The sequence below is a fragment of the Curcuma longa genome, chromosome 15 (assembly GCF_044706935.1).
Source record: "Curcuma longa cultivar G26 ecotype Majalengka, Jawa Barat chromosome 15, ITB_CL_G26_1.1, whole genome shotgun sequence".
Classification (NCBI taxonomy): Eukaryota; Viridiplantae; Streptophyta; class Magnoliopsida; order Zingiberales; family Zingiberaceae; genus Curcuma; species Curcuma longa.
In genome coordinates this window covers 3,478,528-3,493,469 of record NC_133875.1, presented here as the reverse complement: position 1 = coordinate 3,493,469, position 14,942 = coordinate 3,478,528, and the positions used below count along the sequence as shown (strand labels likewise).

The window sequence follows — 14,942 nt, the reverse complement described above, 5'->3', positions numbered from 1 at the left end:
AAAACAAGAATATGGATAAAAAACGTTTTGATTTGGATCGGTTAACAACTAAAGAACTGGTTCAACTACTGAACCAATGACTCGGCGCGGTCCGGTTCGGTTTGCAATTTGATATTTATAACTATTCGAGTGAAACAACCCAGAAATGCCGTGCACGTGCAGTGTCCGTGCGACAGCCCGTCCACGTTGGCAGCCGAAAAAGGGCGGGAAGAAGTCGCCGATACCTAAATCTCCAGTCGAACTTCATTTCGCCTGGAGGCTGGAGCTGAGCCATGGCCGGCGGTGAATCGCAGAAGCAACTTCTCGCTCTCATCAGAAACTTCGCCTCCGAAAAATCCCAAGACGGTTTCTCTCAATCTCTCTCCGCTATCCTGCCTCGCCGATTCTCTCGCTCAATCCGTGTCTTCGCGTCTCAGAGCACAGGGTGTCGGATCTGAGGAAGCGATTCGCCCAACTGCAGGGGGAACTGACTGCCGCGAACGCTGATCTCGAGGGATTGAAGGAGTCGAAGGAGATGGCTGAGCAGGAGCTCAGGGGGGCGCAGGTCCAACTTTCCATGATTGATGCCTCGATCCAAGCGCAGGAGGTGCCTCTTTTAACCTTCGAGGTCGTGCGTTGGTCTTTTATTTCAAGATCTAATAGAAGATGCTTTTTGGCAGGCCAGGATCGGTCTGCTGCAGGAGGAGATACTGAAGTTACGTTCCAATGTGGATGCACTCAAGGTCGGAGCCAGACTCATTCTCTCATGAACTTGAGTTGGTTTATTCAAACATTAACGTAGTTATTTTTCTTTTCGTTCTACTGGTGGTGTAAAATAGAGTGAAGAGGGGGCTGACCGGTAATCCCATCTTCACGTCATTTTGTGTGTGTTTTATATACCAAGGGATGTGTGACGGGAAACTGAATCACACTTTTTTTTTCTGAGACAGGGACGAGTTCATTAAGGCAATGTGCGAGCTGAACAAGAAGATAAGGTTTGCTAAATCTTGTTACTTTTTTTTTTATCGATACTTGTATTTTATCTTTTGGCCCCAATTTCTTTGGGCATAGGTGGATGGAGCGGAGAAATTTTATACTGCACACAGATTTCTAAAAACCTTTGGAAAATTTTCTTGCCCCTTGCTTATCTGACATTATTTTGCAGTCAAAGTCATACTGCGTTGTCACTTGTAACAAATGACCCGGCTGCAAATTGGTCAATCTGGATTAACATAAGATAACTCACGTGGTATTTGAATGAGTGCGTTGGAATTGTTAATATTTCTTGCTGAAAACTAACAATTGTAACAATGCTTAAATTGCACAGTTTGTCTCTTTCTCAATGCTCTCTGTGATGCTGTAGTTCTAAAATGGTCATTTTAAGACCCCCTCTTTTGATACTGATTTATCCATTTTAATAATTCTAGTTTATATAATGGAACTTGTTCAGGCATTTGCAAGAGATGATTGCGAATGCTTTTCTGGATGAGCATCACGGACCATATTCAAAAGAAAATGGCAAGTGGCTTTGATTTACCGTACACATGAATTTTCTATAATTGTGATTTAAGTCATGATATGTATCTTCTTTGATTCCATGATTTATTGGTGAATCCTGTTATGGTTTTGTAAGGAATCTAAGTTTGAGCTTCTATAGCAACGTTCAGTGCCTCTTATGCCAATTAATGTGTCCAATATTGACAAATAAAAAATTTACATGCAGTTGCAATCAATTAATGTTTTGATTTATTAAAGTTCTGCTCATTCTTCTCTGTGAAAATGAGTCATTAGTTTCATGGTAGATGTAATTCTTTTTTCGAGTTTTTCAAAAATTTCAAATGTGTATGACAAAGTCTTTGCATCATGAGAAGAACTAAAAGTATATACTTAGTGAAATGAATAGTGGAACTAATGGGGCTACTGGTTGAACTTTGTACTGCATTTAGGACCCCAATAATGTCCTTTGTTAGTGGGTAATTCCTTCTATATTAGAAATGTTAAAGTTTAGATTAGAAAATGAGGTTTCCTTAAACTACGATCATCAGCAAGTCATTTTGTCCCAGTTACATTGAGCTGTACACAAGACAGGTTTCATTAAACTATCATTTCTTGGATATATTAGTGGATTTAGACTTTGTTTATCGTGCATAATCTTCCAATGAATTAATTTATGCTTTGCAACTTGCTCCTAATTTTTACTAACATGATTTATTGAAAGAAGTCATCTTTCAGAATTGGGCACTCGCTAGATAAAAGAATCTAGCCTAATGAATTCTCTAATGATTTGCTAGCTATCTTAAATTACTCAGCTTTACAGTAGAACTCTGTAGCTTAATTCCTGCTGAAATAAGTGATTTAGCATCCTGACATCCTTCAGCCATGTTGATAAACCTCTTTTCTTAACTTTCAAGGTTTGGTATTTGATTTCTCTTTCATCTCTCTCTCCTTCTATCGTTGTCAGATGTTGATTATTTGCCAGGGTATATAAGTGTATTATATAGAGAGTTTACCTAAAAATTGGCTTCATTCCTTACGTCCTGTAATGACTCTTAAGGTACAAGGAAATGAATTTGCATTTTTCTATAGTGATGCAGATTTCTTTTTGATTAAATAGAGGTTTGGAATGATCATATACAGGTAACTTTCGGTAAGTTGCTCTTTAATCTAACTCTTGTACGTCTTCAAACAGACAAAATAGTTTCTAAATCAGAAGTATCCGACAAGCAAGATATGCTGAAACTAAAAGGTATTGAAGATAATATTGCTCATCTCAAAGATCAGATGCAAAAGTTGGAAGAAGAATATCAGAAGGAACAACACAACCATAGCAAGGTTAGTTTCAATTTCTTTAATTTTGCATGTGCTTCAATTCCCATGTTTCAGAAATATAGAATTTAAAGTTGTTCATGTTTAACCTGTTTCTTAGTGCTAGAGAAATTTTCAATATTTTTATTCTTTCCATTTGTCTAAAATGTCTTCGACAATTGTGCTCTGGGAATCTGAGTTTGTAGATTGATCTCTATGCAGTGGATGCTCTACATTCAGATAACGTGAATGTTTCCATGTAATTTGATCTTCCTCTAAGTGCAAGGGAAATAGATGCATCTTCAGTTTATTCATCCCCTATTGCTAAATAATCTGTGATAATTTTCCTAGTGGTACACTATTTTGCAGTTATGTCACAACCGGCAACAAACATCATCTGTGTAAGTATAGACATTGTAGAACTTGAATTTGTTGCATAGCAATCTATACATTACATGCTGAAAATCAAAGAATGATTTGTTCTATTACTTTTGTGATTGTACCAGCCGAGTACCATGAATTCATTGTTTTTAGTTGATGATGTGCGCATTTGGCTTGGCATTCCATCCATCATATTTGTAAATGCTGATTTGATTGATTGTTGGGGTAGGAAGTAGATCTAATTATGATTTATATACCTTTTATATTTGGACTTTTCATCTATTCCTCCTCTACTTATGTTAGACACCCACACTTTAACACCAACAAGGTCTTCTCTATTACATGTATTAAGAAAATATAAAAAATGCAGTGTCTAACCTTGAATTCAAGCACTGCATTGAATGCGTGTACTTAACTTCGAGTATTACAATATTTTTTCCACCTTTGCTGCTGGCTATAGCATATAAATGTTTTTAATATAAACTTTGTATTGCATTTTAGCTAAATTAGTTATCTTTTCAAAGTAAAAAAAGCGAAATTGACCATGAAGTTAGGAATACATTACTGGGATCAAGATTTGAAAAATAGTGCCATAGTAGCCTCTACTTGGCACATTGCTTGTTGTAAGCTCGCTTCTCAAGTTATAAAGTAATTATGCAACTGCATAATGATTTATAAGTTATTCTATTTCTGGTTTTAGTTATTAAGTGAAACTCGATTCATTTTCTAACACCACGCATGAGCTCTGCTGTAATGACTTTTGACAAATTCGTTTTTAGTCAGATTGTAATCTTCTATATCAATTGTCTGCCTCCAAGTATGTTCTATACAGATGTTCTATATTACCCTGTCCACTGAGCTAGGCCCTCCATTTCTTTGCATCTGTTCTAGGATTTGATGAGTAACGGAATTATTAACCATTTGCTGGTATCCACATTCGTGCAGGCTTGTGAAGGGCTTGCCCATGCTGAAAGAAGATGGTTTCTCACGACGGCTATCATGGAAGAAACAAAACAGCTGCAGGAACTAGCAGAATATCCTTTCTCAAATATTCCTATTTAAAATGCAATAATAATTTCAAAAATGGTAGAATGCCATCATTTTCTCTTTTTTTTTCACAACTGTGGCATTAACTAGGAACAAGCGGACACCTGAACTGGAAAAGGCTGTTGCTTCTCTCGGGGAAGACTTGGCAAGGAAGTGCACTTGTCCCAGTTGTGGATTAAACAACATCGAAGCTGGAGCCATGGAAGGACCAGAAGCGATTGAAACTAGCTAAATTCACCCTTTTGTTTAGGTCGCAATTGCACGATGAGCAAATAACCTTTTGTTTCAAGGTGATGTTCCCTTTCTTTTCTTTTCCTTTTTCTCTGCTGCAGAGACTCCAATTGCAACAATCTGTCCGAAAAAACAAAGAATAATAACAAAAGATCCTAAACCAACTCTTACTCTTCTCAATCCTTTATTCTTTAGTAGCCATGTAAAGTATACTTTAGCTACACGATCAAATATTTCAATTACAATGTAGCAAGTTTTGCACATAACGATTAATGATCGACAAGATAGTTGAAGAACTCCAAAGAATTCGATGGATGAATGGAGTAAAGCCCAATTAGAAGGCCCGGCCCAATTGGACCGCAGTTACCACCCACCGAAGCAGTCCAAGAAGAGGAGTCTGAGAGCCAGAGCGAAGGGTTTTCTCAATCCCATGAGCCTCCGCTCCAAGCTCTCTGCCTTCCTCAAGAAAGCCACTGCCTTCGCCGGCGCCTCTGCCGGCGCATCCGGTACCTCTGCGGGCGCTGCTTCCCCTTCTTCTCAGAATAGGCGGTTCTCAGCGTCGACCGCCATGGCCGACGGTTCCGTGAGGACGCTTCGAACCCGGCTCTGCATCATCGGGAGCGGCCCCGCCGCCCACACGGCGGCGATTTACGCTGCGCGGGCGGAGCTCAAGCCTGTCCTCTTCGAGGGGTGGATGGCCAACGACATCGCCCCCGGTGGCCAGCTTACCACCACCACCGACGTCGAGAACTTCCCAGGGTTTCCTGAGGGGATCATGGGGCTCGAGCTCATGGACCGGTGCCGCGCGCAGTCTCTCCGCTTTGGAACTGAGATCCTCACGGAGACCGTGACCAAAGTCGACTTGAGCGTCCGCCCCTTTCGTGTTTTCACCTCCTCCACCGCCGTCGAGGCGGACGCTGTTGTCGTCGCCACTGGCGCCGTCGCACGTCGGCTTCACTTTCCTGGGTCAGAGGAGTTCTGGAACAGGGGAATATCTGCCTGTGCGGTCTGTGACGGGGCGGCACCTCTCTTTCGCAATCACCCCATCGCAGTGATCGGCGGCGGAGATTCAGCTATGGAAGAAGCCAACTTCCTGACCAAGTACGGATCCAAAGTCTACATTGTGCATCGCCGGGACGCTTTCAGGGCGTCGAAGATCATGCAGGCGAGGGCGCTCGGAAACCCAAAGATTCAGGTGCTGTGGAATTCGGAGGTAGTGGAGGCCTACGGGGAGAGCCGGGGAACTCTCTCTGGCGTGAAGGTGAGGAACGTGGTCAGTGGAGAGGTGTCTGACCTCAAGGTCTCTGGTCTGTTTTTCGCGATAGGCCATGAGCCGGCCACCAAATTCCTTGAGGGGCAGCTAGAGCTAGGATCCGATGGGTACATTGTAACAAAGCCGGGGACGACTCACACCAGCGTGAAGGGTGTCTTTGCCACAGGGGACGTGCAGGATAAGAAGTACCGGCAGGCCATCACAGCTGCTGGATCAGGTGAACTATTCTTTGCTTTTGTTTCACATTTCAATTATATTAATCTAAACACACGAAAAGTTTAACTAACTGCCGAAGGAACCCCAATGAACATTAGCTTGATATTGATTCCCGATTGCTTTGTTGATAGGCACAAGAAATGTGTTTATGCATGTCACAACTTTTTATTGTTCCTTCATGGTGATGTTCTAGTGGAATCCATGTTATGATCACTGTTGAATGACTTGATTGCGTGCTGGTTACAAGAGTTTTAGATCCTTATAATTTTCTTATATTTTGTGTGCTCCTTGTGCTTTCTCTTAGGTTGGTCATAGTATATATACTATGAAGATTTATTTTTACTCTCTCATTGAAGCTCATATGAGTTTGACATTGCTATGTAGCAACATCTTTATTATATTATATAGGTTTCATGGTTATATTTTCTCAATGATTTGTGTAAGACTAACCTTATTCTACGGAACAATTGGTTAACAAATTGCAGCAATTCCTCTGAAACGTGAATTTAATTATCTATAGTACACAAATTAGCCATTGAAATTCTACATCAAGCAATTTCTACCCACAAGTAGCACACAGATGATGGTGCTGGCAAAAGAAATAAAGCATCAGTCAAAGCATTATCATCAAGATGTCATATTTGTTCCAACAAGTTGAAGTTGGATGCATGAATTTTATCTTCACTGAACTATATGTAAAGTTATATCGCAACTAATAATTAATTCAATCATTTTTTTATTAGGATGTTTTAGAGCCTTGTTTTTGGATTTTAAGTTTCTCTTTCGATATACTTCTTTGGTCAGCCATTTGTTGTCTTCATGTGTATTGATTGTCACTCATATATATATATATCATTTTACCAAATGCTCTTATGCCTTGGTGATTGTTTTGTTTTATCCTCTCTTACAAGTTTATCAAGGTTTAGGAAGTTGATCTTTAATTTCATATGATGGTTTATCTTTTGGTCACATTGACCAAAGTTTGAATTCCCAAAATATCCGAGTGGTTTTGAGGTCAATTAACTCCCCTAGACTTCAAATTGGAATGATTAAATGTGTTGGCGGCATGTTGGTTTGACTCTTGTCCTTTTCTTTTGACCAATATCAGTTACTAAAGATCTTCTTTAATACTTTTCCCAAAGGGTAAAAGTAAATTGAATGCTGGTTTTATGCATCTTAGAAAGTGAGTCTTGACAAGATTTGAGGTGTAATTGTGTAAATCAAAAACTACTATTGTATTTGGTTTTACCAATTTGCCAATGCTGCTTGATTTATTCCTGGATAAGCAATTAGCATAGCACTTATAATACATTTATAGATATACCTCACAACTCTAGTAAACAAATGTTGCAGTTGAATGCAATAAAATGTTTTTTTTTCTTCCATGCAAGAATTGATTTCCACTGTGTAGCATCCCTTAGATCGTTTAGCATCAGAGGCAAACCTCTAGCTATTGTAGTGAACATATCTTGGTTGGAATTAGATGGTGCCAATTGGTGTACCATGTGTTAGAGTGAGGTGGAGGAGGAAGATGAATGAGAGGAGGAAGAGACATGCAGAGGAGAAGAATATGGGATGGTGGCAACACAGCTTTTTGTACACACATAAGAGAGTAATATGAGAAGAATGTAGGCTTTTTGTACACTCCTTGAGGAACTCTTTTCCCCCTTTAAATCAACTTCACACTGATGCTGATCTAGTGCTATTCGCATGGCTGCTTTGGATGCAGAGCATTATTTGCAGGAGGTTGGAGCTCAGGAGCCAAAGACTGCATGACCATCTTCAGATGCCCTGAAAAAATCTCCAAAGATCTTATTTTCAGCCAGGAAAGGAAAAGCTTCGAAGAGCAGTAAGATTGTTGTTGGGATTTCTATTGGTTTCTGTTGTTGAAAATGAACTTTCCAATTGTCATATTTGAATTCGATTGATACATTCTCACAATGTGTGTTAAAGGTGTCGATTTCATGCACTAAAACGCATTCCCCATGTATCTTGGAATGAATATTCATTTCGTTTGCTGTTAAAAAAGCATCCTTCTTACAGTTTATCGCAAATTACTGTCGTCTTACAAAGAAACAGAATGGAAACAGAGAAATTAGGCTGGTTGAGTTTCCCCTTCATTAAAAGAGTTAATTTTATTGAGAAAAATCAAGAACAGGCACCATTTGAAGAACCGACGAAGCATCCACGAAAACGGCGCAGGTCGATTTGAGCAGGTGCGAAGTTAGAAGCTATCCAATATCATAATCATATGCATGTTGAGCGAGTAAATGACAAAGATAACTGCCACTCTGACAATTTATCTTTCTTTGACTTTGACTATCCTCCATCTTCTTCTTCCTCCCCTTCTCTGTTCCACAATGCAACCATGAACTTGAATTGAAAGAAGAAGAAGAAGAATCAAGAAAAGGAAACAGCAGAGGTTTAATGATTCGTTGTTATTGTCTCATGGGCAACTCAAATGCAAGCAATCGACACTAAAGGCAATGTTGCAGCTTCAACATTTGCATGCAAAGCAAAAGGGGATGATGATGCACTACTCCAATACATGGATAAATTGATCGACCGCCAATGTGAAATTAAACGAGGGAATCTCGGCAGTGGAGGAAGTGACTAGGAATTGATTGGACTCTTTGCTGGAATCAGAACGGTGGCCGGATGCTGCTGCCTCCGCCGCCGCCGCCGCCTCCCCAACCGGAGCCAAATCCATCGCCCTGGCCCTGAAGCTGGTAGGTTCCCCGAGATTGTAGAAAGGGACGCCGGCCGTCGCGCCTCCGCCTTCGCCGGTGACAGCTCCTCCTGGCGACTGCAGGCTGCCGACGCCCTGTTGCTGTCCCCCCTCCGCCGCCGCCGCCGCCGCTGCTGCCTCCTCCTCGACTTCCAGCGGAAGCCGCTCGTACATCGCATTGGAAAACGACGCCGCCATCAGCACCACCGTCCCCACAGCCATCAGCGGGCCCACCACGCTCCCTCCCATCACCTGCCCCTGGCCTCCGGACAGAAACACGGTGAGGCCGCCAGCGCCAGGCGGGGCCGGGGGCGGCAGGACTGTCCCCGTCAGCGAGAGGATCTCAAACCGCCCCCGGAGGGTCGCCACCAAGCTCCCAGGCGGCGATGCTCCGGGCTGGCGCAGGACCACGTTGGCGACGGCGCCGCTGCCGCTGAGCACGGAGACGCCCCGGCCTCGGCGGCGCGCGTACTCGGTCACGCACTCCACCACATCCGCGCCAGCGGCCACCTCCAGCACGTGCGAGTGGAGCGCGTTGGGGCTGTCCTGCGTCACGATGATCGGCGGCCTCGGTTTGTTCTTCGAACCGAGGGGGCGCCCTCGGGGCCGCCGGAGAGGGCCGCCGGAGCCAGCGGCGGAGGAAGACGGTTGGTCTCCGTCTCCGTCGCCTTGGTCAGCCCCGGGGCTTTCCTCCTGCGACGCCTTGGATTCCTCGTGCGGAGGGAGGTGCGCGGACGAGGACGCGGCCGGCGGTTGCGGCGGCCCAAGAAGGTGGTGCAGATAGCCCGACGACGAGCCTCCACCTCCAGCACCACCCCCTCCGGAGTCCATTCCTCCCATGGCCGCCGCATCTACCCGTTCCCACCACTTGTTCGCCAGCTTCTCTGTTCTCCGTCGATCTCCCACCTAAAAATCGCTCCTTTGACAGCAAGAACTCCAAAAAATCAAATCTTTACCATCCCAAACCCATCGTTTCAAAGAAAGATCTCGATCCCGCTTTCTATCCCTTCTTGACAAGATCGAGGCGAGATGGAGACGATGAAGAAGAAAGGAGAGAGTGAAAAGAGAAGTCGTCGCCAATGAGCAAGTGGCATCATCTGCTCTCGTTTAATATGAAGATATATATACACTTTTTAATTAACCAAAAAAACATGATATTTAATTAGCTTAAGAAATTAATGCGGTAGAAACCAGAAATAAATGGATTTGACCATTTTCTTACTGTGAATTTTGGACAGAACTGCACATACTAATTAATTATTAATTAATTAATTATGAAAATTTTAATGCTGCTATCACGTCAAGAAAATAATTAATTAAGTTGATGGTGCAACAGCCAGCAAGATGATGTGTTTAGGGTTTTATTTTAATTCAGGGCCAGGGGGATGGAGTTCGTGGGTTCATGTGGCACTTCACGACGGTCATGTGGACAACTTTGTCATGGGTAGGACAAACTAGGTTTTCAAACCCTAGGTGGGTTCGACCGGTTCGGTCGCAAAGATCGAATGCGGTTTAATCGGTTTATCCGATAGAGTTTGGCCTAGTGAACCCATTGATTTTAATAGTGTATTATGTAATCTATGATTTATAATATTATTCTATTCATCAAACTTTTGTATCTATTATTTGACTAGTCCAATTGAGAAACTCCAAATCAAAGGAGAATCTTTCTATTTGTTTCCAATCGAGAGTTTATTTCATAAAAAATTATGAGCATTTAGGATTATGTTAATTTAATAATACACTCGATTATGTTATATTGGATCAAACATATCTAATTAAAACATTTACAGATTTAAGTTATTGGATATAGATTTATACGTGTAGTGTTAAATATTGACAATTCTAAATTTATATCTTATTGATTAGTCTAATCAACTAACCCAAGTCAACTTTTAATATGAATCATGATAATTCCTTAAGGTCTCATCGTAATGTTTAAAAGTAAAGGGGCAAATATCAACAATATAGAATATAAAAGATCAAGCAAATCTAAAGAAATCAATGAAAATAAGATTAAATTCATGTATATTTATTTTGATTACCCACTTAGTTATTTGGTTTACTGTCCGCTCCCTTTGACCTTCAGTTTTGCAAAGTATCCTATTGATATTATAGTCGGTGTCAACTTTTATCTAGAGTTGTTTGGTAATCTTAACCTATTAATGCTTGATTCTTAATTATATTTTGTTGTATGTACACTTTGTTTCGTCTGTTATTTTATTCATATAATTTTCCTTATATATAATAAAAATAATATAAATAAAAATTTTAAGATATTTCATAGTTATCTTGATTATATATTATCATTGAGTGAGGTATCTCTTTGTGCAAAAATGACACCCTCACGTAATTTATAGAACCATTAGTCCGTTTTGTTAGAATTAGATATTTTGACAGATCTCTACGCTTTCCACTAACACCCTATGGAAGATCATCTTTACAAGATCTCCGGATTTCATAGAGGACACTGAGACAATGACATTTTTACTATAATCAGGTTCTATTTAATTTTTGACATCCTTATTTCGCTATAAAATTAGAATCAATCATTTTAGTTCACTTATTAACGAGTGCAAGCTCTCTAATATAAACATTAAGCATATCCTTCTTGCTCTCTTAGCTTGTATGATCGAGGAGCTACTTAATTAAACAAATTAATTAATTAGCAAGAAGCCGGTTGAGATGCTTAAGAGTATAATTAATTAATTAGGTTAATGGATGCCAAAGCACATAGAAAAAGGCAAAAAGCAAGAGGGGATTAAATTAATGAGGCAGTGTTAAGAGATGCTGTCCTCCTCATGCGCACCTTAAAATTGTCCCTAAACCTCTCACTACCAGTTGTGTTCTTTGTTCTTTTGTGAATTAATTAAGACTAATCTCATTTGGGGTTATCGCTAAGTACGGTCACAAATCACAATGTAAGTAACATGACTCGACTCGAAGATGATTAATCAATTATTACTTTGTTACTTACCCTCTAGAAAGAAAGAAAAAACAAGAGTATTTTTTTTGAAAAATTAGTGATTTGCACTTTCAAGATTGAAATTAAACATATATTATTTCGAGATAGAACGTTTGTCTTTCTCCGAAATAGATAGCATTTTTTGCGGTGTCGGTAGCCAATGACTTGATGCTTGCGATTGAATATTGTCGGAACAATAAGACTAGAACGAAGAAAATCTCATCTCATTTGTGAGTGTAAGGATAAGTAATTAGGATAAGTTTGTTAGGTGTTAATCTTTTTAGGTTTCTAAGTGGACTTGAGCTCATCACTTGTTTATTAATGGAGAATGATGTAATCCAACATTATTATGTGGAGTGATTAGTGTGATGTTAGGCCAAAAAAAGGTTGAGACCAAATTAATGATATTGCTAAATACTCTAGAGTTTCTTAATTAAGAGTTTACAACTTCATAACAATTGAAATAAAATTAAGAGGTCATAGAGGTTTCTTTTCTAAGTCTTTTAGTGTTCTTAAAGCTTTAAAGGTATGACTTTTCATTTTCTTTAATAATTATGATTTTTTAAAAAGGGCGAAATATTCATTTAATTATAAGAGAATATATAAAATAAATAAGCTTAAACAAGGATTTTTTTCATTTAATTATAGGAAAAGTTTGACAAAGTGAAAGGCATGAAATATATAATTAATACAATATATAGAATATGTTTAATTATCATATTGATCGTGGCGGCGCTGCCTTGTCGCCGGCGGTGGGAGGCCATTGGCTCCTCCTCCTCCTCCTCCTCCTCCTCCTCCTCCTCCGGCGATCTGATCCACTGCATGCATCCAATTAAACACCACCTCCCATTAATTAATCATTAACCACTATGACTTTGAACACCAAGCACGCTTTTTAATTAATTATCCACATATATATAAATATATATATATATATAGATATTCAATACTGATGCATAGCTTTAATTTGTTGCATGTGGATAGGAATGATTGCAACTTGCAGGTCCATGCTTTACTTGCCTTAATCCATCAGCTAATCTCATAGTGATGCATAATTATATATGTTTAATGGCCAAAGCCAATCCTTTAACCAGATGCTGATGGCAAAGAAGGTGGCCTTTCACATTAACTAAGAGAGGATATTAAAGGCAGCATCTTTAATTCTGTGTTAATCAGAGCTCTTAAGGAATGCGATGCTCAGTGATCATGTCCTTCATTTAATGAAATTAATTCTGAACAAGAACAAGCATGGGCATGAATGAGAAATTAAAGCTGTAGGATTCTTAATTTTCTCACCCAGCAAACTGTTTAAGTAAACTGTTCTTCCTCTCGTCTGACACAGACCCTTAGGAGACAAGTTTGGAGGAGTCTTTGCTGGACCTGTTGCATTCCATGTGACCCATGGCACGAGCAGACATGAAGGAAAAGATCACTGCTTTCGATTCATGAACCTATCAAATGATTCAGCAAACGCACAGTGTGATGATGAGGAGGAGGAGGAGCTCGAATGCTGTTTACAGTTCTTCTTATTAAGTTAATTAGTTCAGTAGAAGGCAAGGTTTGGCATCTGTTTGTTCCTTCTTGGTAATTGCCATGAGCTACTTAATTGGTGAAGACTAGTAACCCTAATGAATTTTCTTCTTCGACAGTTTTGATCATGTGAAAAACAATCGATAAAACCTGTGCACATTCGAGTTGCTTTAACTCATGGCGGACTGAGATTTTTCTTATCATTTTCCTTGTCTTTGAAGGAAAAGCTACCACTTGCTTGCCATTGGCATCTGCAAGTGAACTGGAAATGAAGGTCGCTAGCTCGTCTTTCATGAGCGATGGCATGGCAGCAAGAAAGTCTGCGAGGAACCACTCAAGGCACACACACACAATTAAGCCGATTTACTTGCTGCATATCCATCCTTATTCAGAATCATTGATTTCGAGAATACAAATATATTTTACAAAAAAAAGGAATTCGAGTATTAAGCAGGCAATGATGAATGGTAAGAAGATGAAGTGTTGGGGAAGAGTAGAATGCAAACAATCGATTCTCGTCTGTCTCTTGTCGCTTGACTGTCACCATCATTAGCTTCGCAATCGCTGGTACAAAAGTGTAGCTCAACGAGAAGTGCAAATGGATTGGAAGTGACCGGGCAAGGTGCTCGATGAGGATACCGACTGGAGGAACAACTCCATGGCGGGGGTTTATGATCCTTTCTACCTTCGCGGTCTCTGCCATGGCGCTTTGCTTGGCCGTCGACGACTCGGGCATCGTCGACAGAAGCAGTAGCCTAGCTCCGCGGCTCCGGTATAATGTCATAGAAGGCGACGAGCGCAGGCAACGGCCAATTGACGAAGGCGGCGGCGGCGGCGGCGGCGGAGGTGGGGAGAGAGGAGGAGGAGGCGGGGGTGGTGGCGGCGGCAATGGTAGCGGCGGCGGTGGAGGAGGAGGCGGCGGAGGTCGTATAAGTAGTTGGGGATGGGGATGGGGATGGGGGTATGGTTGGGGATGGGGCACTGCAGGCGGCGGAGGCGGAGGAGGAGGAGGCGGGGGAGGTGGTGGAGGGGAAACCAGGAGGAGTAAGCAGAGCAGCGAAGGAAGAGTGGGAATGGCGGCGGCCTACGGCGGTGGGGGGCGGCCGCGGCGCCATAACTACAGCTCGAGCTTGTACAGGGTCGGGGAGTACGCGCGGTGCTCCGGCCGGGGGCGGTGCGGCGGGATGAAGCTTCTCTGCCCCATGCACTGCGACGGCCCCTGTTTCTACGATTGCCAGAGCAACTGCAGGGCTCATTGCAGGTTCCAATGACGCACACTCACAATTTCGCGCCCTCCCATAAATAACTTTATTTTATTTTTATTTTTATTTTATTTTATTTCCTTTGGGCACGAACTTAATTAATTAGTGTTGGATGAATATTTATATTTTGCTTTATCAAGGAGACTAATTCAATTCAATCGCACCGTCCATTTCAAAAGTAATCGATGTAAATTAAATTTTATCAAAATCACATCATTCAATAATTAATTAACTAATTAATTCTTTATAGAGAATGTTTTCGTCGCTTCGACGTGCAATAGACCGCACTGATTTTAGTAAAAGATTCGGAGGCCCGGTCCGGCCCGGCCCGGCCCGGCCCAGTCTTAATGAGGCCGTAGTCGTCGTCGTCGTTTGAATATAAAAGTGTGGGAGACGGCGACCTAATCTTGCACGCCGCCGCCGTGCCGCCAGCTTCCGCGTGCTGGGCGGCCGACACCGGAGACGATGGCAGCCGACTCGTGTTCGACCAAACAAACAGAAGCGTGTGTGTTGATTTGAGAGAAA

The 14,942-nt window shown here is 41.5% G+C and overlaps 3 protein-coding genes across 4 annotated transcripts; 2 read left to right on the top strand and 1 right to left on the bottom strand.

Annotated features, from left to right (window-relative positions):
* Positions 1 to 272: 272 nt before the first annotated feature.
* LOC141846267 (uncharacterized) lies at positions 273 to 4,559 on the top strand. The gene is made up of 9 exons (XM_074734278.1): positions 273 to 345; positions 417 to 586; positions 660 to 722; positions 819 to 838; positions 930 to 974; positions 1,430 to 1,497; positions 2,669 to 2,811; positions 4,111 to 4,198; positions 4,308 to 4,559. Exons 1-9 carry the CDS (start codon positions 273 to 275, stop codon positions 4,442 to 4,444), a joined length of 807 nt encoding a protein of 268 aa, XP_074590379.1. The 3' UTR covers positions 4,445 to 4,559.
* A 99-nt stretch (positions 4,560 to 4,658) lies between these two features.
* On the top strand, positions 4,659 to 7,873 carry LOC141846264 (thioredoxin reductase NTRB-like). Of its 2 annotated transcripts, XM_074734276.1 has the most exons (3): positions 4,659 to 5,933; positions 6,237 to 6,240; positions 7,633 to 7,873. In XM_074734276.1, the coding sequence occupies exons 1-3, from the start codon at positions 4,754 to 4,756 to the stop codon at positions 7,706 to 7,708; spliced, it is 1,260 nt and encodes a 419-aa protein (XP_074590377.1). In that variant the 5' UTR covers positions 4,659 to 4,753; the 3' UTR covers positions 7,709 to 7,873. The 2 variants fall into 2 exon arrangements, with proteins under 2 accessions (XP_074590377.1, XP_074590376.1); XM_074734275.1 differs by lacking the exon at positions 6,237 to 6,240 and having other exon boundaries at positions 4,739 to 5,933; positions 7,662 to 7,873.
* Positions 7,874 to 8,320: 447 nt separating this feature from the next.
* Positions 8,321 to 9,560, bottom strand: LOC141846339 (AT-hook motif nuclear-localized protein 25-like). Its single transcript, XM_074734357.1, has one exon. The coding sequence runs from the start codon at positions 9,498 to 9,500 to the stop codon at positions 8,469 to 8,471; it is 1,032 nt and encodes a 343-aa protein (XP_074590458.1). The 5' UTR covers positions 9,501 to 9,560; the 3' UTR covers positions 8,321 to 8,468.
* Positions 9,561 to 14,942: the final 5,382 nt, after the last annotated feature.

Coding starts and splice junctions, on each gene's coding strand:
- LOC141846267 (XM_074734278.1), top strand. CDS start 273: ATGGCCGGCGGTGAATCGCAGAAGCAACTTCTCGCTCTCATCAGAAAC. Junction 723..818: donor CCAATGTGGATGCACTCAAG/GTCGGAGCCAGA, acceptor GGTGTAAAATAG/AGTGAAGAGGGGGCTGACCG. Junction 4,199..4,307: donor ACAGCTGCAGGAACTAGCAG/AATATCCTTTCT, acceptor TAACTAGGAACA/AGCGGACACCTGAACTGGAA.
- LOC141846264 (XM_074734276.1), top strand. CDS start 4,754: ATGGATGAATGGAGTAAAGCCCAATTAGAAGGCCCGGCCCAATTGGAC.
- LOC141846339 (XM_074734357.1), bottom strand. CDS start 9,500: ATGGGAGGAATGGACTCCGGAGGGGGTGGTGCTGGAGGTGGAGGCTCG.